Below are 16992 nucleotides of genomic sequence, written 5' to 3' on the forward strand. Positions count from 1 at the left end.
TGAGTCGGAGGCGTTTAATAACTAATAAGTGAAATGACACAATATATGTGAGAGTAAAATAAGAACATCTTGCTTAATAACACGAGCAGGGCCAGTGTTTCATCTATTTGTAGCCCTACAGTGACTCACCCAGCGTTGCCTACCATGTTCAGTCCCAGCTACACATTTCAACAGGTTAAACAAACTCCAAATATAAAGCATCAACCGCGATGTGTCTGTCCTCCAATCTCGCCGTCTATTTATACCCCAGCCTCGTGCCCTGCCGCCGCTCATCCTCTGTCGTGCTAATACACCTTGTGAGCTTGAGATCAGTTTTCAGACAAATTATGCTGTTTGCATCTTAATATATTAAAAAAAAAAAGCAAGATGAGAATAAAAAGAATCATTGAGCAGCGCTCTGCCAAACTGTTGACATCTTTACAGGCTCCATCCACTCAGCCCGGAGCTATTTTAAGCCTGTTGTTAGTGAGGAACCAAATGCTTGTTATTTTTGCTGCCTGTAAGCGTCGACAATACGAGATATTGTTGATTCTCTCTCTCCTTTTTTTTTTTTCCCCCACTCGTTCTCTCTCTGTCTCTCCCCTCTCGCCGTCTTTGCAGAGCCTGTGTCTGCTTATGTGTGCTCTGGATTTCATGCACAAGTTAATTTGTGTGAGCATATTTGTCTTTTGGCCGTGTGTGTGTGTGTGTGTGTGTGTGTGTGTGTATGTGTGTGTGTGTGTGTTTTATGTGTGCGGGGTGGAGACTGCCGATAAGCTTATTGAGGACCTCGAGATCAAAAACCCACCCATGTGAGGTTTTAAGCCACATCAGCTCCCACCTTCTCAAACACAAAAGTCGCACACTTTCAAAATCACACACATACACAACATCCAGAGATCAAAGTCCAAGCAGCCATTGGTGTCGGATCACCTGTTTATCGTGGATTACTTTTTTCTTTTTTTTTTATATAAAATGTGCATTTGTACTCTCACATCATGTGTGTGTGTGAAGGCTGTAAATCTACCAGCATCAAAGTGACGGGGAGGGAATGAGTGGATGAAGTAGGGAGTGGCTTACACTAAAACACACACACACTGATCAAACACTGGTGTGTGTGTGTGATTAACTCTGAGGTATTAACTGCTCAGCGTGACGCTTCTTTTTCTGCGATTGTGGCTGCGGCAAGGTTCCATTAAAGCACTTTTTGCTAATTTTTTATATTGAATTAATAAAAAAACTTACAAGTTGTCAATTATGCACACATAAAAACATGTTTTCTGGAGCAAAATACAATAAAAATATGGTTTGAAATGCCTAAATTATGTTAAATTAGAGGGTGTGCTCATGTCCAAAGAAGAAACTGAAAATACCCACAAAGTGCAGCGAACTAATGAGCAGTCGGTTCATACAGCAGGTAAACTAGAAATGAGCCAAAAGCGTGACATCATGTTGCTCATTGTTATCAGCTCCTACTGTGGATTGAGCTCTTGAATTCATCTTTAAATCATCTGTCACAGAGCTTCCAGTCACATCGTCTGTCAAACTGTCACACTGCTTTTTTTTTTTTAGTTCCCGTTTCATCGCTGTCGTCCGCACGAGCGGCGCCACCGCTTGTGCATCGACTGAGCTGCTGTTTGTCCTGCTCTTGTCACCAAACGCAGCTCGAGATATTTTAGGAAAACCGTCAGACAATAACGTCCTCTTTAGTTTTTTACACAGTTATGTAATTGTTGTGCGATAATGTGGCTCAGAGCAGGCGGCTGTGTGGAAGGTCTGGATTGAAGACTGAGGTGTTTCAGGGAAATGTCAGAAAAATTGTTTTAATTCAGTCTTATTGTATTTTGGCTTTTGGTGGACGAATAAAACACAGACAATTTAGGTACACTGTAGAAAATTACGCTGTCTGAATTTAATTGAATTCCTACAAAGTGATAATAAATGAATTGTTTAATAAGCTTTGATAATTTAATGTGATGCGTTTTGTTGTCACATTTATATAATTTATATTCACTGTGGACTCATTTATTACTGCAATATAAAGCCCTGCACCTCTGAAAACAGCAGTTTGTTGAATTGTTGAATTGCTTTATTTATTTTACAGAAATTTAACAAAAAAACTGGAATCAACATGTGCAAAGTTTATCCAAGTTCCCACAGAAGTTACCAGTAATGAAATAAAAGGGACTCTACATACTATGGATATTTCATTTCTTCCATTTTTTAAATTTGATTCCATCCAGGTCTGCTCTGTGCATACACATCCTGCAGTTCAGCCGAATAACCCAAATACATTACATACACTACATGTACATATATTACATACACAGAAGAGTTCCTGGGGTCCACACACATAATCACAATCCCACTTATACACACAACAACCACAAACACCACAAACCTAACAGCTCATCTCGTTAACTTTACAATGAAGTAAAATAAGGTAGAGAAACATATTGTCATTCAGTACAGTATACATTAAATCATACACAGAATTATAAATCCATCAATATTAATCTTGAACTCATAATTTTTGGACAATCTTTCAATAAGTCGTGTAGAATAAAGTGATTTTGATAAAGTAGCACAATTCTGTATCGTTAGGTTTACAAGCGAAACTCAAACGTTTTGCTTTGGAAGGCTGAACATCTGTTTATTAAACTGTTGCATTTACTGAATTGTGAAATTATTTCTTAAAAATATCATGACACTGATTTCAGCCATACCATCCAGTCCCTCCACCTGCTGCAGCGCATCTGCTTTAAATCCCACAAGGCACCTGTCTTTTGTTGTTACACGCTAATGACCAAAATCCAAACTTGCTTACCAAGTTTTAATTTTGGTAATCAGTACTTCAAAGATTCATCAGATATTTGTATTTTTGTTGATGTGGCTTTACTTCATTCAGCTACATGCTTTTAATTTTCATCCAGCTTGTGAGAAAATATTTCAGACTCACTGGCCTGAAATCCTCCTGCGATGAAATCTGTATTGATCCACCATTTCTATCATCTATTAGATATTGGATCTGTGTGTGTGTTGCTCTCTGTCCAAAATAAGGAGGCCCGGCTGTGTGTCAAGGACAAACTAATCCATGTAATGGAATGATAATGAGTTTGGAGGAGAGGAGCAGGGGAAGCTAATAAAGGAGGAGGGTAAGACTCTGACTCTTTTTTTTGTGTGTCAGCGACTGAACCATTGATCACAATTACTGAGAGGAGGAGGGAACGAAGCGTTACTTAAGAAAGGAGACGGGGCGGAGCGGGTGGAGGAGAGGAGTTGAGTTACTGTTATGTAAGGAAGGGAGGACAGCAGTTGTCTGTAAGTAGTCTTTAAGTAAGAGAGGAGGCGAAGCCCTGGCGACAGGTGAGAACAAAGTTGGAGGATGGAGGAGAGGAAGAAAGCTGATGGAGGATGAGGAGCATGAAGAGGAAAAATGGGTGGAGGAAATTTAGGGTGGGAGAAGAGGAGGGGAGTCAATATTACAGAGGCTTAAAAGCTGACAAAAGAAAATAAATGGGAGGACATAGCCCGAAGGTCGGTGTGAAGATTGTTTGTCCCTCCATGCTGTGTACTTAGCATGTTGTTTTGCTTGTGTGACATGCCAAGGTCACGCCTCCCGTGACTGGCTGTTGTCAAGGGAACCATAGGCACCTGCCTCTTAAAGCCACAGGCGTTCACAAACACACACATGTACACTCACAGCCTGATGCACTTCTTCTTCTGAAGCCACATCTTGACATTTTTAGGCTTCAACTTGTCATCCATATTCATTTCCATCATTCTGGCAGCTGCTCTCCATTTAAGACCCCTGCTGTAGTTTAACCCCTTATAGTTTCCCTTAAGTAGCTTTAAGGTTGTTAAAATCATCTTATTCCCCACTGACAGCAGCATTAACTTGCTCCAGGTCTGCATTAATTATGGTCCCACTGAGAGGAATTTGGATGCACTGCATATGTAAATGATTAGCTTTAAAAAAAATATTCTAAATGTCATTATCGTGTCATTCACCAAGCAAAGTGTGGTTTCATAAAAGTGAGAGGTTTTGCTGCTTACCATTTTTCTCTCGCTGTAAATCTGTCATTAATATAGGAACACGATGAGTCTCCAGCCTTCCCAGCAGCTTGTGAATCACCAAAGTGATTCATATTCATCCTTAGGGGGAAAATGAATGAAAAGCCCCAGTCGCCAACTGCGTTTAAAAATAGGGAAAAAGTCAACAAAGTGTGGAGGATACAACATCTGGGGACCATGAAAGTCTACAAAATGTCACACTAATTTTTCCTCTTGGAGCTAGCGCTGTGTTTCCATGAATATGTGAAAACCTTGGCTCTGTTGGAAAAGTCAGAGGATCAAGACAGTCAGTGAGGTTCATCCTCTGGGCACCCCGCACATCTGTGGATAATATTTTAATGGAAATCAATCCAATAGTTGTTGACGTATTTCAGTCTGTTAGGAGGATTTATGATGGACAGATGTGCACTGACTTCTCTGGAGCTTCTATAATGTGAGAATTTTGAGCATTTTTTTTCCACATGAAGAGATGCTTTAAGTTTATTTTTGTTTGTTTGTTTGTTTTTAAGGTTCTCCAAAAGTGTCACATTGCTTGAAATTTGAATTTGGGTTTTCAAGTGAAACCAGTATTTGAAGGGGAACTCACAAGTGACATTTTTCACTATTTTAAGGACTGAAGATGATTAATTTAATTGGAAACATGCTATATTTACCAGATGAATCAATAAAGTGAGCCCTAGATGAGTCAAAGCAAGATCATTTTTGTGGCCTGCTTTGCTTTTTCTTACTTTAGATTTATTGCTTAATTTGTGTTCACGTTGCATTCGTCATCTTTGACAGACGCGCTGTCTGCGTTCCAACAGAGACTGGCCTTTCCAGAATATCAGAGGTCAGTCTTCCCACAGACATTATCGAACCGTTCTCTCCCTCCGTCAGCTCCGTCGTTTCATCCACCCATGCCTTTTTCCCTATTCAAATAAACAAACAAATGGCAGTGACTGCTGGGAAAACACGAGGCGTTATCAGTCAAAGGGGCATTAAACATTTATGCAGTGGTGGTGAATCAGGCCTTCTTCAGTTTGTCCTATAGAACCACGGAGAGGTCCTACGACGAACCGATGGGCTCACAAATACACAGTGTGTCCCACACCCTGCAGACAGGGGTCTCAACATGTGCTGCTTTATTACGTAATGTCCAGTGACCGTAACGTGGTTTCACAGCACAAAATATGAGCACAGAGGAAGATCCTGCAAAGAAAACACATCGAATTCAGTTACCAATTTATTAGAATTCTCAGTTGTAGCCAATTTAAAATGAACAATTAATCCATCATCAATATAGACAAAACAGTCCCAACTCAAGGTTTACTTACTTGCTTGTTCATTAGCACGGTCGTCATTAGCAGAAAAACTTCTTCTGCTCAGCTGCAATTAAACTCCAGATGCTCTGAAAGCCATTTGATAGACAAATCTTATTAGAATTTTCTTCAATTAGAAGTAGCTAAAAACACCTCTTCCCAGAACTACAAGAAGAAAATCTTTAAACAGTGAAAATTTGACATTTTTGCTTAATAAATGTCTAATAAATGAGTTCTTATTGCTTACCGTATAAATCGTCATAGAGCAACTGACTCGCATTCAACTAATGATTCAGATGATGCAAAGATGCTCGCAACTTGTAGAACATTCAAGATTTATCGGGGGGAAAAACTGCATCACATCCTTGACGTATAGTTGAAAAACATGATATTTATTTATAACCAGAATCAAACCACTGCTGGAATTTTGAAGAAAATTGTGTCACATCCTCGTCATGGCCAATGTTAAAACCACGTAAAGGTAGTAAAATATATAGAAGTTAATTGCAAGATAGGTAATATAGATACATGATAAATATAGATACAGTATGTTGGAGTTGCATTAAATAGGTAAAATGATGGAGTTATTATTCATTCACTTTCTTGCAGTGTATGTCACAAGCTACTGTGACGACACCACTGGACTCCGCACCACTGCTCTGCTACAGGTGCTGCACCCAATGCTAAGAGTGTTGTAATACATGACGCCACTCTGCTGCGCAAACTATTTGATGACACCATTTCTAAATTACCTGAGGCATCTTTTTCTGTGTTAATACCTGTTAGTGACAGTATACACCCATATATCTGTAATAGGCCAATATTGCCTGACTGATCTACCTACCAGGCTCTATTTGTGGCGTCACCTGTAGGTTTGTGAGGATACTTGGAAGCCAGGTTAGCTTACTGCAATCTTCCCAACTGTATTGCCTCAAACAATATCCAAATTTAGCCGATAACAGCTAAAGTCAAGACAACACACTGCCAAGTACAGTGCTCTCTTGCTCTGCTTTTCTTTGGAACTGGGGCTTGTAAAACTGCCAAGATACACATTAGAAGAAATGAAACAAATGTGTTGCAAGGGAAAATGGTGTTGACACATGTTTTCAAGGGTAGAGCTTGTTTTTCCTAATAGATTGGGAGCTAATAGAGGAACCGCAGCTTCGGGCACTTCCACATCAGCTTTCGCTCGTGGTGGCTGCGGCTCGGCTCAGACGCCGTTGATGAAGCCGTCGGATGAATCTGCGTGTATTATTGATCACACGGTGTCAAACGCGCTGTTGCTTCACAGCTGCTCCTCTGATCTGGCATCCTCGACGCGATGTGTCGTTTTACACGTCGGGGAGACGCACAGGTATCAACCCTCAGATGTGAGACGGAGCAGAAGTCGCTCAAACAGCAACAGCTAATGCACGCCTAGTTTTAAACCAACCAGCCTGGTGGCATCGGATGACACGAGGAAGTCGAGACAAGCATCGGAATGCGCTTCACAGCTTGTTCGGCGCACTTTGGAATAATTGCTGCTTCACGCTTGATTGAGGACAAGTGTCAAAGATAAATGTCACAACCTGTCAGACCTCCCAGCCCGCAGACACGAACAGCTTCTTTATTTCATTACCTTTAAAGCCTTCGATCAACAGCATTTATCTTATTGTCAACATCCAATGCAGTTGATCCAAGGACTAGAAACTAGAACACAGTAACCTGAGACAGATGCAACTTTGCTGCTGAAACTGATTCCAACTGAATTATTGCAATTAACACAACAAGAATCGATCAAAGGTTTTTGCCACACATGGATGAATAGATGAAGTTTTTCCTACACTATCATGTTATGACCCAAATATCAGTTTATAAAAAGAAAAAACAGATTTGGCTCCAAAAGATTTAGATCCTGTTTGGAATTAATCAAAATCCTGGCTTAGCTAGCCTCCCTGGAAGACAAATTGGTTTGTTGCTTTTTCCATTATGCATCGGAGCCTATAATTATATCCCAGCTGTTGCGATGTAGAAGCAGGTTTGTAATTATTTATGCAAGAAAGTGGATGCTGCGCTCTCGTCTATCCGTTCTTTAAAGCACAATGGAACCCTCCTGTGCCGACTGCTTCTTGCCGTCGTGCGCTGACTTATTTTTTTTTTTTATTTGAGCCATCCTCGCCTCTTGTCTGGTCTTTTGTTGCGAGTGATAATAATGTGCGGTGACTGCTGAGGTGTAGCGACAGGCTGTCGGGGGAGACGTGGCACAAGTGAGAAGTGGAGCAGAGAGGAAGCGTTGGTGGCAGGCGGACTGTTTTGACCTTTACCATGTGATTCCCCTCCTCGGCTGCCGTGACTGGTGCTGTAGCTGTGTGGCAGCGAGGGCCGGGCCTGCCTGGGGTTCTCCTAGATTTACAGTGAAAGGGTTGGGAAATGAATCAAAACAGCACCTAAATGTCATACCCGGCTTTGTTTATGAATATTTTCACCCATTACTCATGCAAGGCTTGTCTTTGCTCTGCTATCAGTAGTTTCCATTGTTAAGAAATGTTTGCTCCTTAACCCGCCAGAGGGAAAGAACGAAGCTCAGCGTCTGTGTGCTGCTTCAATGGAAAGCTTGTGTTTCCGGCCTTTGCAGGACCAGACTTTGCAGAAATCCCACTGGTACTTGCATCCATTTACTGCGCAACAATGAAGTACCATTTGGCTATTTACTGTGAGTTTATCTCTGGGGGAAATTTTGAATTTATGCAGCTGTTCCACCATGCAAGTGATAAATTGCTGAACTAGTTTTGCGCTACAATACACCTAATTACTCGGATAATTGAGAGGCTCTACGTGGATTTTTAACCTTTCTGCTCTCTGGATTCTGCAGAGATTTGCAGGGCCGAGTCGTGAACACTGTCTGCGTGACGGCTTATTTGAGTCTTGATTCATCATATTCTCTGCCGGAAGAGTTTTAGGACCCTCAAAAAGCCATAACCCGCAGCTATGATGTCCGATGATGAAGGTCCCAGTGGTGCAGTAAACATTTACTGTCTTGTCAGCTTTATGATTGATCGCGACAGAGCGGGTGCAGCGCACGATATCCTTCTGATGAGTGCCGACTGCCAAGATTGACAGGATGTGAAGTCTGTGTTAGAATAGAGCAGATGTGTTTAATTCAGTTTTAATATACACACATTTTCTACACTTGAATACCAGCATGCCAGCTCGTCTAAAGCGCTAGTGCCAGTCATCTCCTGTGAATAGATTTGAGCTTTTTCTTTACTAAACCAAAGCACTTTGGATTTGGTAAGAGGAAAGGTGTGTCAATCTGAACAAGGAGTGGACAAAATAATAGGAACGCATTCAACACACGTGACAGCTCTTCAATCACAAACCCGACCCTCAAACGTGATTGCACACTTCAATATTCTTCACTGGAGCTCTGTTGTTTTTGGACTGCAGTACGTTGAAGTTCTTGTAGTTGTGCGTGTTATTCTTTGTGTATTATTTATACTGCACACGGGGGAAAATAGAATTCAGTACATTTTTGATGTCAAACAGAATAGTTTTGTATTATTTAGTGTCAGAAACAGTCCATTCTCAGAAGTGGCTTTGAATGTGTTGTTACATTGGAGTTATTTCATTTTATCATTTTGTGATTTAAAAAAACAGGAATTTGACAAGATTCAATGTTATGACGAGCTTAAAACAACACTTATTTTTTTATGGAGTCCCTGAAATCCTTGATTTGGTCACATACCAACCTCCAGTATTATAGCAGCACTAACTACTGCAATAATTGTGTTTGCATTAGTGTAATTAAGGACAATACCCTCATATTGCTAGGAGATCCTTATAAAGGATTTGACTTTGTACTCAGGTTGTGTTTCAAAATAAAACCACAACACTTCTACATTTTGTGAAGTTATCTTTTATCCTGTTTCGTAATGTTTAACCTTTCAAACATCAAGCAGTTTTTGTGGCTCCTGTCACATTTCAACTCGCTGTGGGCTCATTTTTTAAGGCAGTATAAATCGCTGCACCTTAATGGAAACAGCACAACCATGACTAGGAGCAGAGAGAACTCAAAAATATCAGTTTTGTGTAGTTTGAACACCATAAACTATAAAAAACATAACAATGAAAGCTGAGTTTCTGTGAATATTAGTTTCACAAAAAATGGAAAACATGTGTGCAACATTTTTCTAAGCGTCCACAGGTGGTACCATTAAAAAAAAGGTGGCTAGATATTCACCTATTTCCATTTTTGCAGCCTCAACCATTTTTTGCTGTAGTTTGCACATCAAGTGTAGGAAGATAATTCACCAAGCTGAATGTATCCTCCAACAACATCCTGACAGTTTGCTCCTCTGCTTTCATTTTGTTGCTTAATACCTTCTTTCATCCTTTCTGTTTTATGTAAACTACACAACCTGCAGTTCAACCTAAAAGTCCCTTAATTTTTTACTGGATCTCTTAACTAGTAACTTAGTTTTTCCAACTAGCCTGCAAGTAGCACATGATTAGTTCAAGACTGTCTGAGAGCTGAAAACCCTTTCTGGCCATCTTTCTCGGGTAAATGGTGTAATTGTGACGTGTCTTTTTGAAAAACCACATGCTCTTAAAACCCACAGGTGGGTTGATTTTGAAAAGCAACAGTGCAAAAGTCACACTGTTGCGTTCTCCCAGCGCTGTGTTTTTCCTCTCTCCTCCGTCCGTCCATCTATTTTCTCCCCTCGCCTCCCTAATGGCTTGCCTCAGGTGCTTCAGTCCCATCCCAAATCGACCCCTGGCACCGGGCCTCTTCTGCCTTCCTCTCCACCTTGATTCATTCCACTCACATCCAGCAGGTGCAAGCAGAAAGCTGCACTTAGCTGCGCTTTCTGTGTGAGAGAAAAAAAAAAAGAACAAGATTTGTTATTATTCATAGGTTTAGCCTCTCCTGGCCACTTTGATCTTGTGTGCCGTGGAAAGCCTTGGGATTGAGGAGAAAAGGCCTCGCCGTGTTTGTCGCCGCCGAGTTTTTCCGGCAGTTGCATCAGCAGCCGAGGCCACTTGTCCGCTTCGCTGTTCGGGATGGGAGCACTTGAAGAAAGATGAAAGGCAGCAGAGTGGGGTGGAGATGGTGGATGGTTCAGGTGGGATGAGAGGGCAGAGAGGTGTGTCTGGACCAAGAGTGCAATTTTTCTGTCCACTCTGGCTGCCTTTAATCTTTATAGTTGTCATTAGGAGAGAAGTTTGAGTGTGTGTGTGTGTTTGTGTAGCTGCACTTTGTGTAGCCTCCATCCTGTCTGGTGTATTGATCCAGGCAGGGATTTGGTGATTTTTCTTGATTCTGTTGGTTTCTGCTTTTATTTCTGTCACCTACGACCACATGTGCAGCGTTATGGACGGCTTTTTACATCCAACTGCCCCCTTTTTCTTTTTTCTCCTCACAGTGTCAGACAGTTCATCTCTTTCTCAACACATTGTGTCAGCCTCTGTCATCGCCACATCTCTATTCTCTCCGTTGATGTCTCCCTCGATTTTCACGTCTCGCCCTCCCTCCCTCTCTCTGTCTCCCCTCTTTTTGTCTGACTGCCTGTCGTTTCCTCCCCTCTGCATTCACGGCTCTTTTTACATCTCTATTTTTGTTTGTCATTTTCTTTTTGTTGTCTTTTTTTCTCTCTGTCTCTCTGGTCTTTTGTCAGCCTGTCTGTCTTCTGCATATTATTCTGTTACATGATGTTCTTTCTGCATCTTTGTTGTTGTTTTTTTTTCGTTTCTCTATTTCCCGACTGGTCCATCCTAGCGGTTCGCTTTCCTTTTCTTGAGCCCCGGAGATGAATTATTGAACAGACTGACCCCTGGCTGCACAGCTGCTGTTTGGGTGTGATGTGTGTGTCTTTTCTCTGATTCAATTTCAGCCCTTTAAGTGCTTCTCGTCTTGTATTTCTGAACTGTTTCTGTCTGTGCATCTGCTTTGCGTCTGTTCGCTTTAGGAAACATGTGGATGAGGTTCAACTTTTACAGACTCTGTGCCTCTCAAATGGAAGACGTCCAGTATAATTTTGTCGCACACGCTGACGTAAATGTTGGCTTCAGTCGGACAAAAAGACAATTTTAACTTTTATAAAAATAGAAAACCATTTCCAGTCCCATTGTGGGCTGGATTGAATCTTTTTTTAGCATCTCGGCGTCAGATAAAACACATAGCTGCACTAAATGCATCTTTTAAAGCCGCGTCTCGTTTTAGATTCACCTTATTCAGTGTCTGGAACAATTCAAGTGATTGTGTCTGAGAATCAGGCCTCTGGAGAGAGAGGAAGTGAGGATGGAGCAGCAAGAGAATGACACATAAACTGGTGTTTATCTTGTAATATACACATTTACTTGCATGTGCTTTAACCTTCTGAACCCCAAAACCTGCTGGTGATGTTGTCTTTTTAAAAATAATCGTCAAAATTACACCATTTATCAGAAGAAGAAACTGTAAAGCAGAAGGAATCAACTAATGTTCAACTGTCTGACATTCCTGAAACTACGCATCTGTTACGTGATGTGCTGCTTTGCCAGAAAACGTAACCAAATGTCAGATTAAAATCGTGATTTTTCATCAAAATCACTTCATTCTGCAAGCCTCATTTAAAATGTTTCCCAAAATAAACAATTTGCAATAACTAGATTCTGTTTTTGGAAATTAAAAAAAAGAAAAAAAAATACTTTGATTGCCTGCAGAATCTGTTAATGAAATCCAACTTGATTTCTTTTATGATTTATTGCAGTATATGTGGGTTTTACTGCTCAAACCACATTTTTAAATTCTCTCTACTTTCAGTCACGGTTGTTCTGTTTCCTTAGAGGTGCAAGACTTTTTATTGCACTAAAAAAAAATGAGCCCACAATGAAGAAAAATGAGCCAGGAGCAAGACAGGAGTTAAACAATGAGAAATAGAATAAAAGATCAATTTGTATATTGTAGAGTTTTTGTAGTGCGACCAATCTGAGTTTATTTATTGGTTTGTTTGATTGTTTGTGGCCACGGTTTCTATAAATCTATGCATAAACTGTTTTCTTTATCAGTGACATAAATCCGACATGGGAGGGCTGCTCGAATCGTAGCCACTGGTTCTTATTCTTAACAATATCACCATGTACTAAAAGCTAAACCTTTTTTGGCCCAAACTTCAGCTGTTTCCTTCAACCATCACTTCCACCTCCTAAGTTATGAGAGAGAGAAGCTCATTTATTTAAAAGAGGCTGATATATGAACACTAGTGACCATTTTTGGAGTCAAGTCTTTAAGTTAGAGGATGATTTTTGACACCTGCAATCGTCTTTTTGACGTCGTGCTTTACTCTGATGTGGAGGAAAAGATGTCGGCTTCTTCCACTTTCACCAGCAGAGTTCGGCGTAAAGGCAAATTCAATCACGTCTGAATTTTTCAAATCCATTTCTTCGGTTGTCTTTTAATTAAAAATTGAGATCCTTATTAATTCAGCACTTTATAGGCGCGGGTATTGTTCATCACAGCATTAGCAGAGTAATTAAAGCACAATAGGAGCTTTGAGACAGTCGGCAGCGGTCGGCTTTTCCTCCCCGGCAGCTTGTAAGCTGTCCACGCCGAGGCCAGTCACGGCACCTCATCGCTGCGGGGAACAAATGGATCTCTCATGACTTGTTGATCATTTCGCTTGTACCGTGAACAGAGGGCGAGGCACCATGTGGGCACTGAATCTAATTTTAGTGTCCTTCTGTGTGTGTGTGTTTCCTGCAGGCTGTTCAACCTGACCCTGAAGAAGCTGATCATGCTGAAGGAGCTGGATAAAGACCTCACTTCAGTGGTCATCGCCGTCAAACTGCAGGTATGAGACATCTCCGGGGAAGCACAGCGAAGCGAGCAAAATGTAACTAACGGCAGCAGCAGTGGGTGGAAAGGTTTTAGGTAACTACAGCCAGCTGCAGCTGAAATGGATCGAGTTCAAAAAATATAATTCTGCTCCTCCGAGATCGTGTGGAAAAAAGATGATCTGGTCTGATGTGGTGAAGCTGATTTCCAGCATGCTTCTTTTTTTTTTTTTTTTTTGCTTCTTGTGTTGTTGTTTTTGTCTTGATGTATTCAGCTGTCACATCTGTTCCTTTTGTGTTTTCTGTAGGGTTGCCTTACCCCATAATGGCTGTGAGAATCAATTTTCAGGCAGCTGCAGATATGCTTGTAATAACTAGAACTGAGCATGTAAAGCAAATGTCTTTCCAAAAATGCTCCAGCGGAAGTCCCTTTATTGTGGAAGATGTTCTCAATCCATGTATTGTCCTTACTTTTATTTTTATTTTTTTAACCCTTTCCTGTTTGAATTGCTGTATGATGTTCTTGAACGAGAAAGAAAATGTGGATCAAAACTAGAGCATCATCTTAAAAATTACATTTAGGAGGTGTGATCAAAAAATTCAGCCACGGCTTAAAACGTTGAAATTGACAGCTGATTGAGGCCCTGTTTACACGTAGCAAAAACGGTGATGTTTCAGTGCGTTTGGGCCTTTGGTTTACACCGAAACGAAGCTACAAGTCACCAAAAACAATCATATCTAAAAAAAAAAGTGGAGATTTGGAAAAACTCCATCTTTACGTTTGCATGCAGACGGAAGAAGACGAAGTTTGACGTCATCACCATCATGTGTGTGCGACCATGTTTACAGTTTGGCTACTTTGATAGAAATTCAATATTCTCAGATATTTTACTTGTTTTGTTCTTCAACACCACATTGAGGAGTAGCTCCACGTCTCTGTCGGTCCAAACGACCCTTGCGCCGTTATCGTTGAAGTAACAGGAAGTAGTTCGCGCCATTCGTTTGTTGGGTTTTTCCCAAGATTCTGATTGGCTGGCATGGCTTTATGCTTCTCGTTACACTGCCCCCTATAGGTTTGGCAGCTCATAGCAGCTCTTAACGACATGTTTATGCGGGTTTGTTTAAACGAATTTTGAAAACAATCTAATGTGAACGATGTTATTTTTGAGAACGTAGATGCGTTTTTGTAAATACCCGGCTATATGTAAACGTGGCTTTAATTGAAGCCGCCCTCCTTGTTGAAGTGATGCACTGCTCCCAGTGCTTCTGCCACATTTGTAACACTCCAAGGTAATCCTGTTATGGAAACATGTCGTGCACCATCTACGATAAGCCCTGAATCTGACAAACTGTGTTCAAACAGAAACCGTTCAACTTGGATTTCATTTTGGAGAGGAAGAAATGTCCCGGGGAGCCAAATCTAGTGAATACGTGGTGCTGCTGTGGCCAAAAAACATCATAGTTCAGGTCATTTTCTCTCCCACCTGAGGAAGTTACAGTAGAACTCTGCCTTGACAGTCCGGCCCTGGGGAACGAATTCACAGGGCATGTTGAATTAAGCAACGGACATGCTCCCGGTGCACTCTAAGTCGATGTGCCTTGTCTGGTTTTAGAGACTCTTACGCTGTCAAAGCTGCTGTTTCTTCTGTCGATGCCACAGACCCAACTCTCAGTTGACAGTCGGTTCATCCGCGGCTGCTGACTGACTTCTCTGCTCCACTTCATGGAGAAATTTCAAAAAAAGGCACCTGCAAGTGCTCACAAAAACATGGAACAGATGTCTCGCTGTTGATAGTGAAGAGCCCCGCCGTCTCCTGATTACTGACCGTGTGGCCGGGATGCAGTCCACACACGCACACCATTGCATCCCCCAAATGTTTGATCACACTTTGTAAATGTTCGCATCTCTGTGATCCTAAAAATAGGAATCAATAATAACAGTATCAGCGATAGCACCGATTTTAAAGCCTTTTAAACCCGAGTTTATAAGCAAACAAAAATGGCAGCAGTAGTTGAAGTCAATGTTGATTGATCGCGTGAATGCCGCACAAACAGCTCAGTGAGACGACAAAATCTACATTAGTAAGTGTTCCTGGAAATAAATAAAGCCCTAATGGTGACTGAGTCAACAGTTTCTCTAAGTCAGCTTTATTTCAGCAATTATGTGGCTTTAATCAGCACAATTGTATTATAGGACTTAAAGACTTGAATGTTGCTTTGATTGAATGAACCGAATCAGTGGACCGGTGAAATGTTGCTGAGTAAACCTAAAAAGGAGCCGTTTTACTTTTTTTTTTTGGAGTTCTGTAAAGTAGTTCATTGTTTTGTCGAGTCAGGTCATCGGATCTGGACACGCTTCCTCTTCTTTTTTACAGCCGAATGACTTTCTGAGACTCCTCCACAGCCGTGCCGTCCGCATTACTTCTCCTTTATAATTGAGGGCAGCAGTGATGCTGTCAACTTCTGGTTTGAAAAGTCCACTGGTTGATCATTTGACAGCTTTCTGGCAGCACAGGAAGCCAAGTTAGTTAAAATGAGCATGAATGACTTCCTCACTGTGTTTGGCAGTGTGTGTCTGCCGCTATTCCACATTTAAGATGTTTAGAGCTCATTTTAATGCTGTGGCTCAACTCCCAGTTTCTGCTCCTTGGCTTGTTTTCACTCCTGATTGTCTTCATCTTGTTCTCAATCTAAGTAAACCAATAACTTCTCTGCTGTTTCTGGCACATAATGCACTTTAAGCTGTTTTAATTCTTTTTCCATGCCGCCGCCGCCGCCGCCGCTTGCTCAGCCCTCCCCTCCCCGCTCCCTCCGATCTGTCAGTTTCCTCTCCTCCTCCTCCTCCTCCTTTCTGGGCCGGCTTCGCTCCTACGCTCCTCTCGCTGTGTGTGGCTGATGAGGCTTCATTGTTTTGACTCTGCTGGAGGTAGCCGGGGCACGCCAGCAGTCATCTTTCCATGTTTCCTCGCTGTCTTTCTGCCGCTCTCACGATGGTGTGTTCTTTTGTCATCGCTCACTGTCGGTCCTCCCTCTGTCGCCTCCTCAGGGCTCCAAGCGGATCCTGCGCTCCAATGAGATCCTGCTGTCTTCAGCCGGACTGACGGAGACGGACTTGCAGCTCACCTTCTCCCTGCAGGTACAGACAAAGGTTCAGAGAGGTCAGGGGCCTGCCAGTCACAGCCCAACAGTAATTTTGCTCGTGTGTTCTGTTTATACAGAAAACAGCCACAATTGCACTAAACTCAAAACGACCCCGCTGCACACTGTACCTGAAATAAAGAACAAGAACGTCTGTATTAGTCTCATAGCAATCAATCCAATGTATGCTGAGACATGTCACTCAAAAACACAAACATCTACCTCATAAGCCATATTTCCATGATGTACTTTTATGTGCATTTTGAATTAGAAAAAGTTAACTGAAAGAGCAAAATATGGGGGAAAAAAATATCAGGAATAAAAAAATTGAGGTAGTTTTTATATTAATGCACTGTCATGGCTAAAAACAACCCTTGCTGTTGTGCATAACGGTCACAGTGAACCATTTAAGAGCCCCTGTTGTAAGGAAACGCATGCAGTTCCTCCTTTCAAAGCTGATTTTCCCAACGTTAATTCAATTTATCACAAAATAATGAAGACAATGTAAGTGTCATAATCCACAGCAAATTAATCGTGGGCCACAATAATAAAATGGACGCGTCTTAAGGGATTGTAGCATAAAGACGCCAGTCTTGAATGTCAAGTCACTGGTGAATAAGTACGCCTACGTATAATTACACCATCAAGACAAAAGAACACTTCAAGTAACTGTGTGAAAAGGTTATTGAAAAGCATAAGTCAGGGGATGGTT

At 41.5% G+C, this 16992-nt stretch overlaps 1 protein-coding gene across 1 annotated transcript in view; it reads left to right on the forward strand.

Moving 5' to 3' along the window:
* Window positions 1–16992, forward strand: part of pacs1 (phosphofurin acidic cluster sorting protein 1) — a 60818-nt gene that overhangs the window by 31979 nt on the left and 11847 nt on the right. Inside the window, exons 2-3 of the mRNA XM_008297493.1 lie at window positions 13072–13159; window positions 16189–16278. Coding sequence (XP_008295715.1) covers window positions 13072–13159; window positions 16189–16278 — 178 coding nt within the window. The remainder of the gene's footprint in view (window positions 1–13071; window positions 13160–16188; window positions 16279–16992) is intronic.

Source organism: Stegastes partitus, unplaced genomic scaffold (genome assembly GCF_000690725.1).
Source record: "Stegastes partitus isolate 25-593 unplaced genomic scaffold, Stegastes_partitus-1.0.2 Scaffold1224, whole genome shotgun sequence".
In the NCBI taxonomy this organism is placed as follows: Eukaryota; Metazoa; Chordata; class Actinopteri; family Pomacentridae; genus Stegastes; species Stegastes partitus.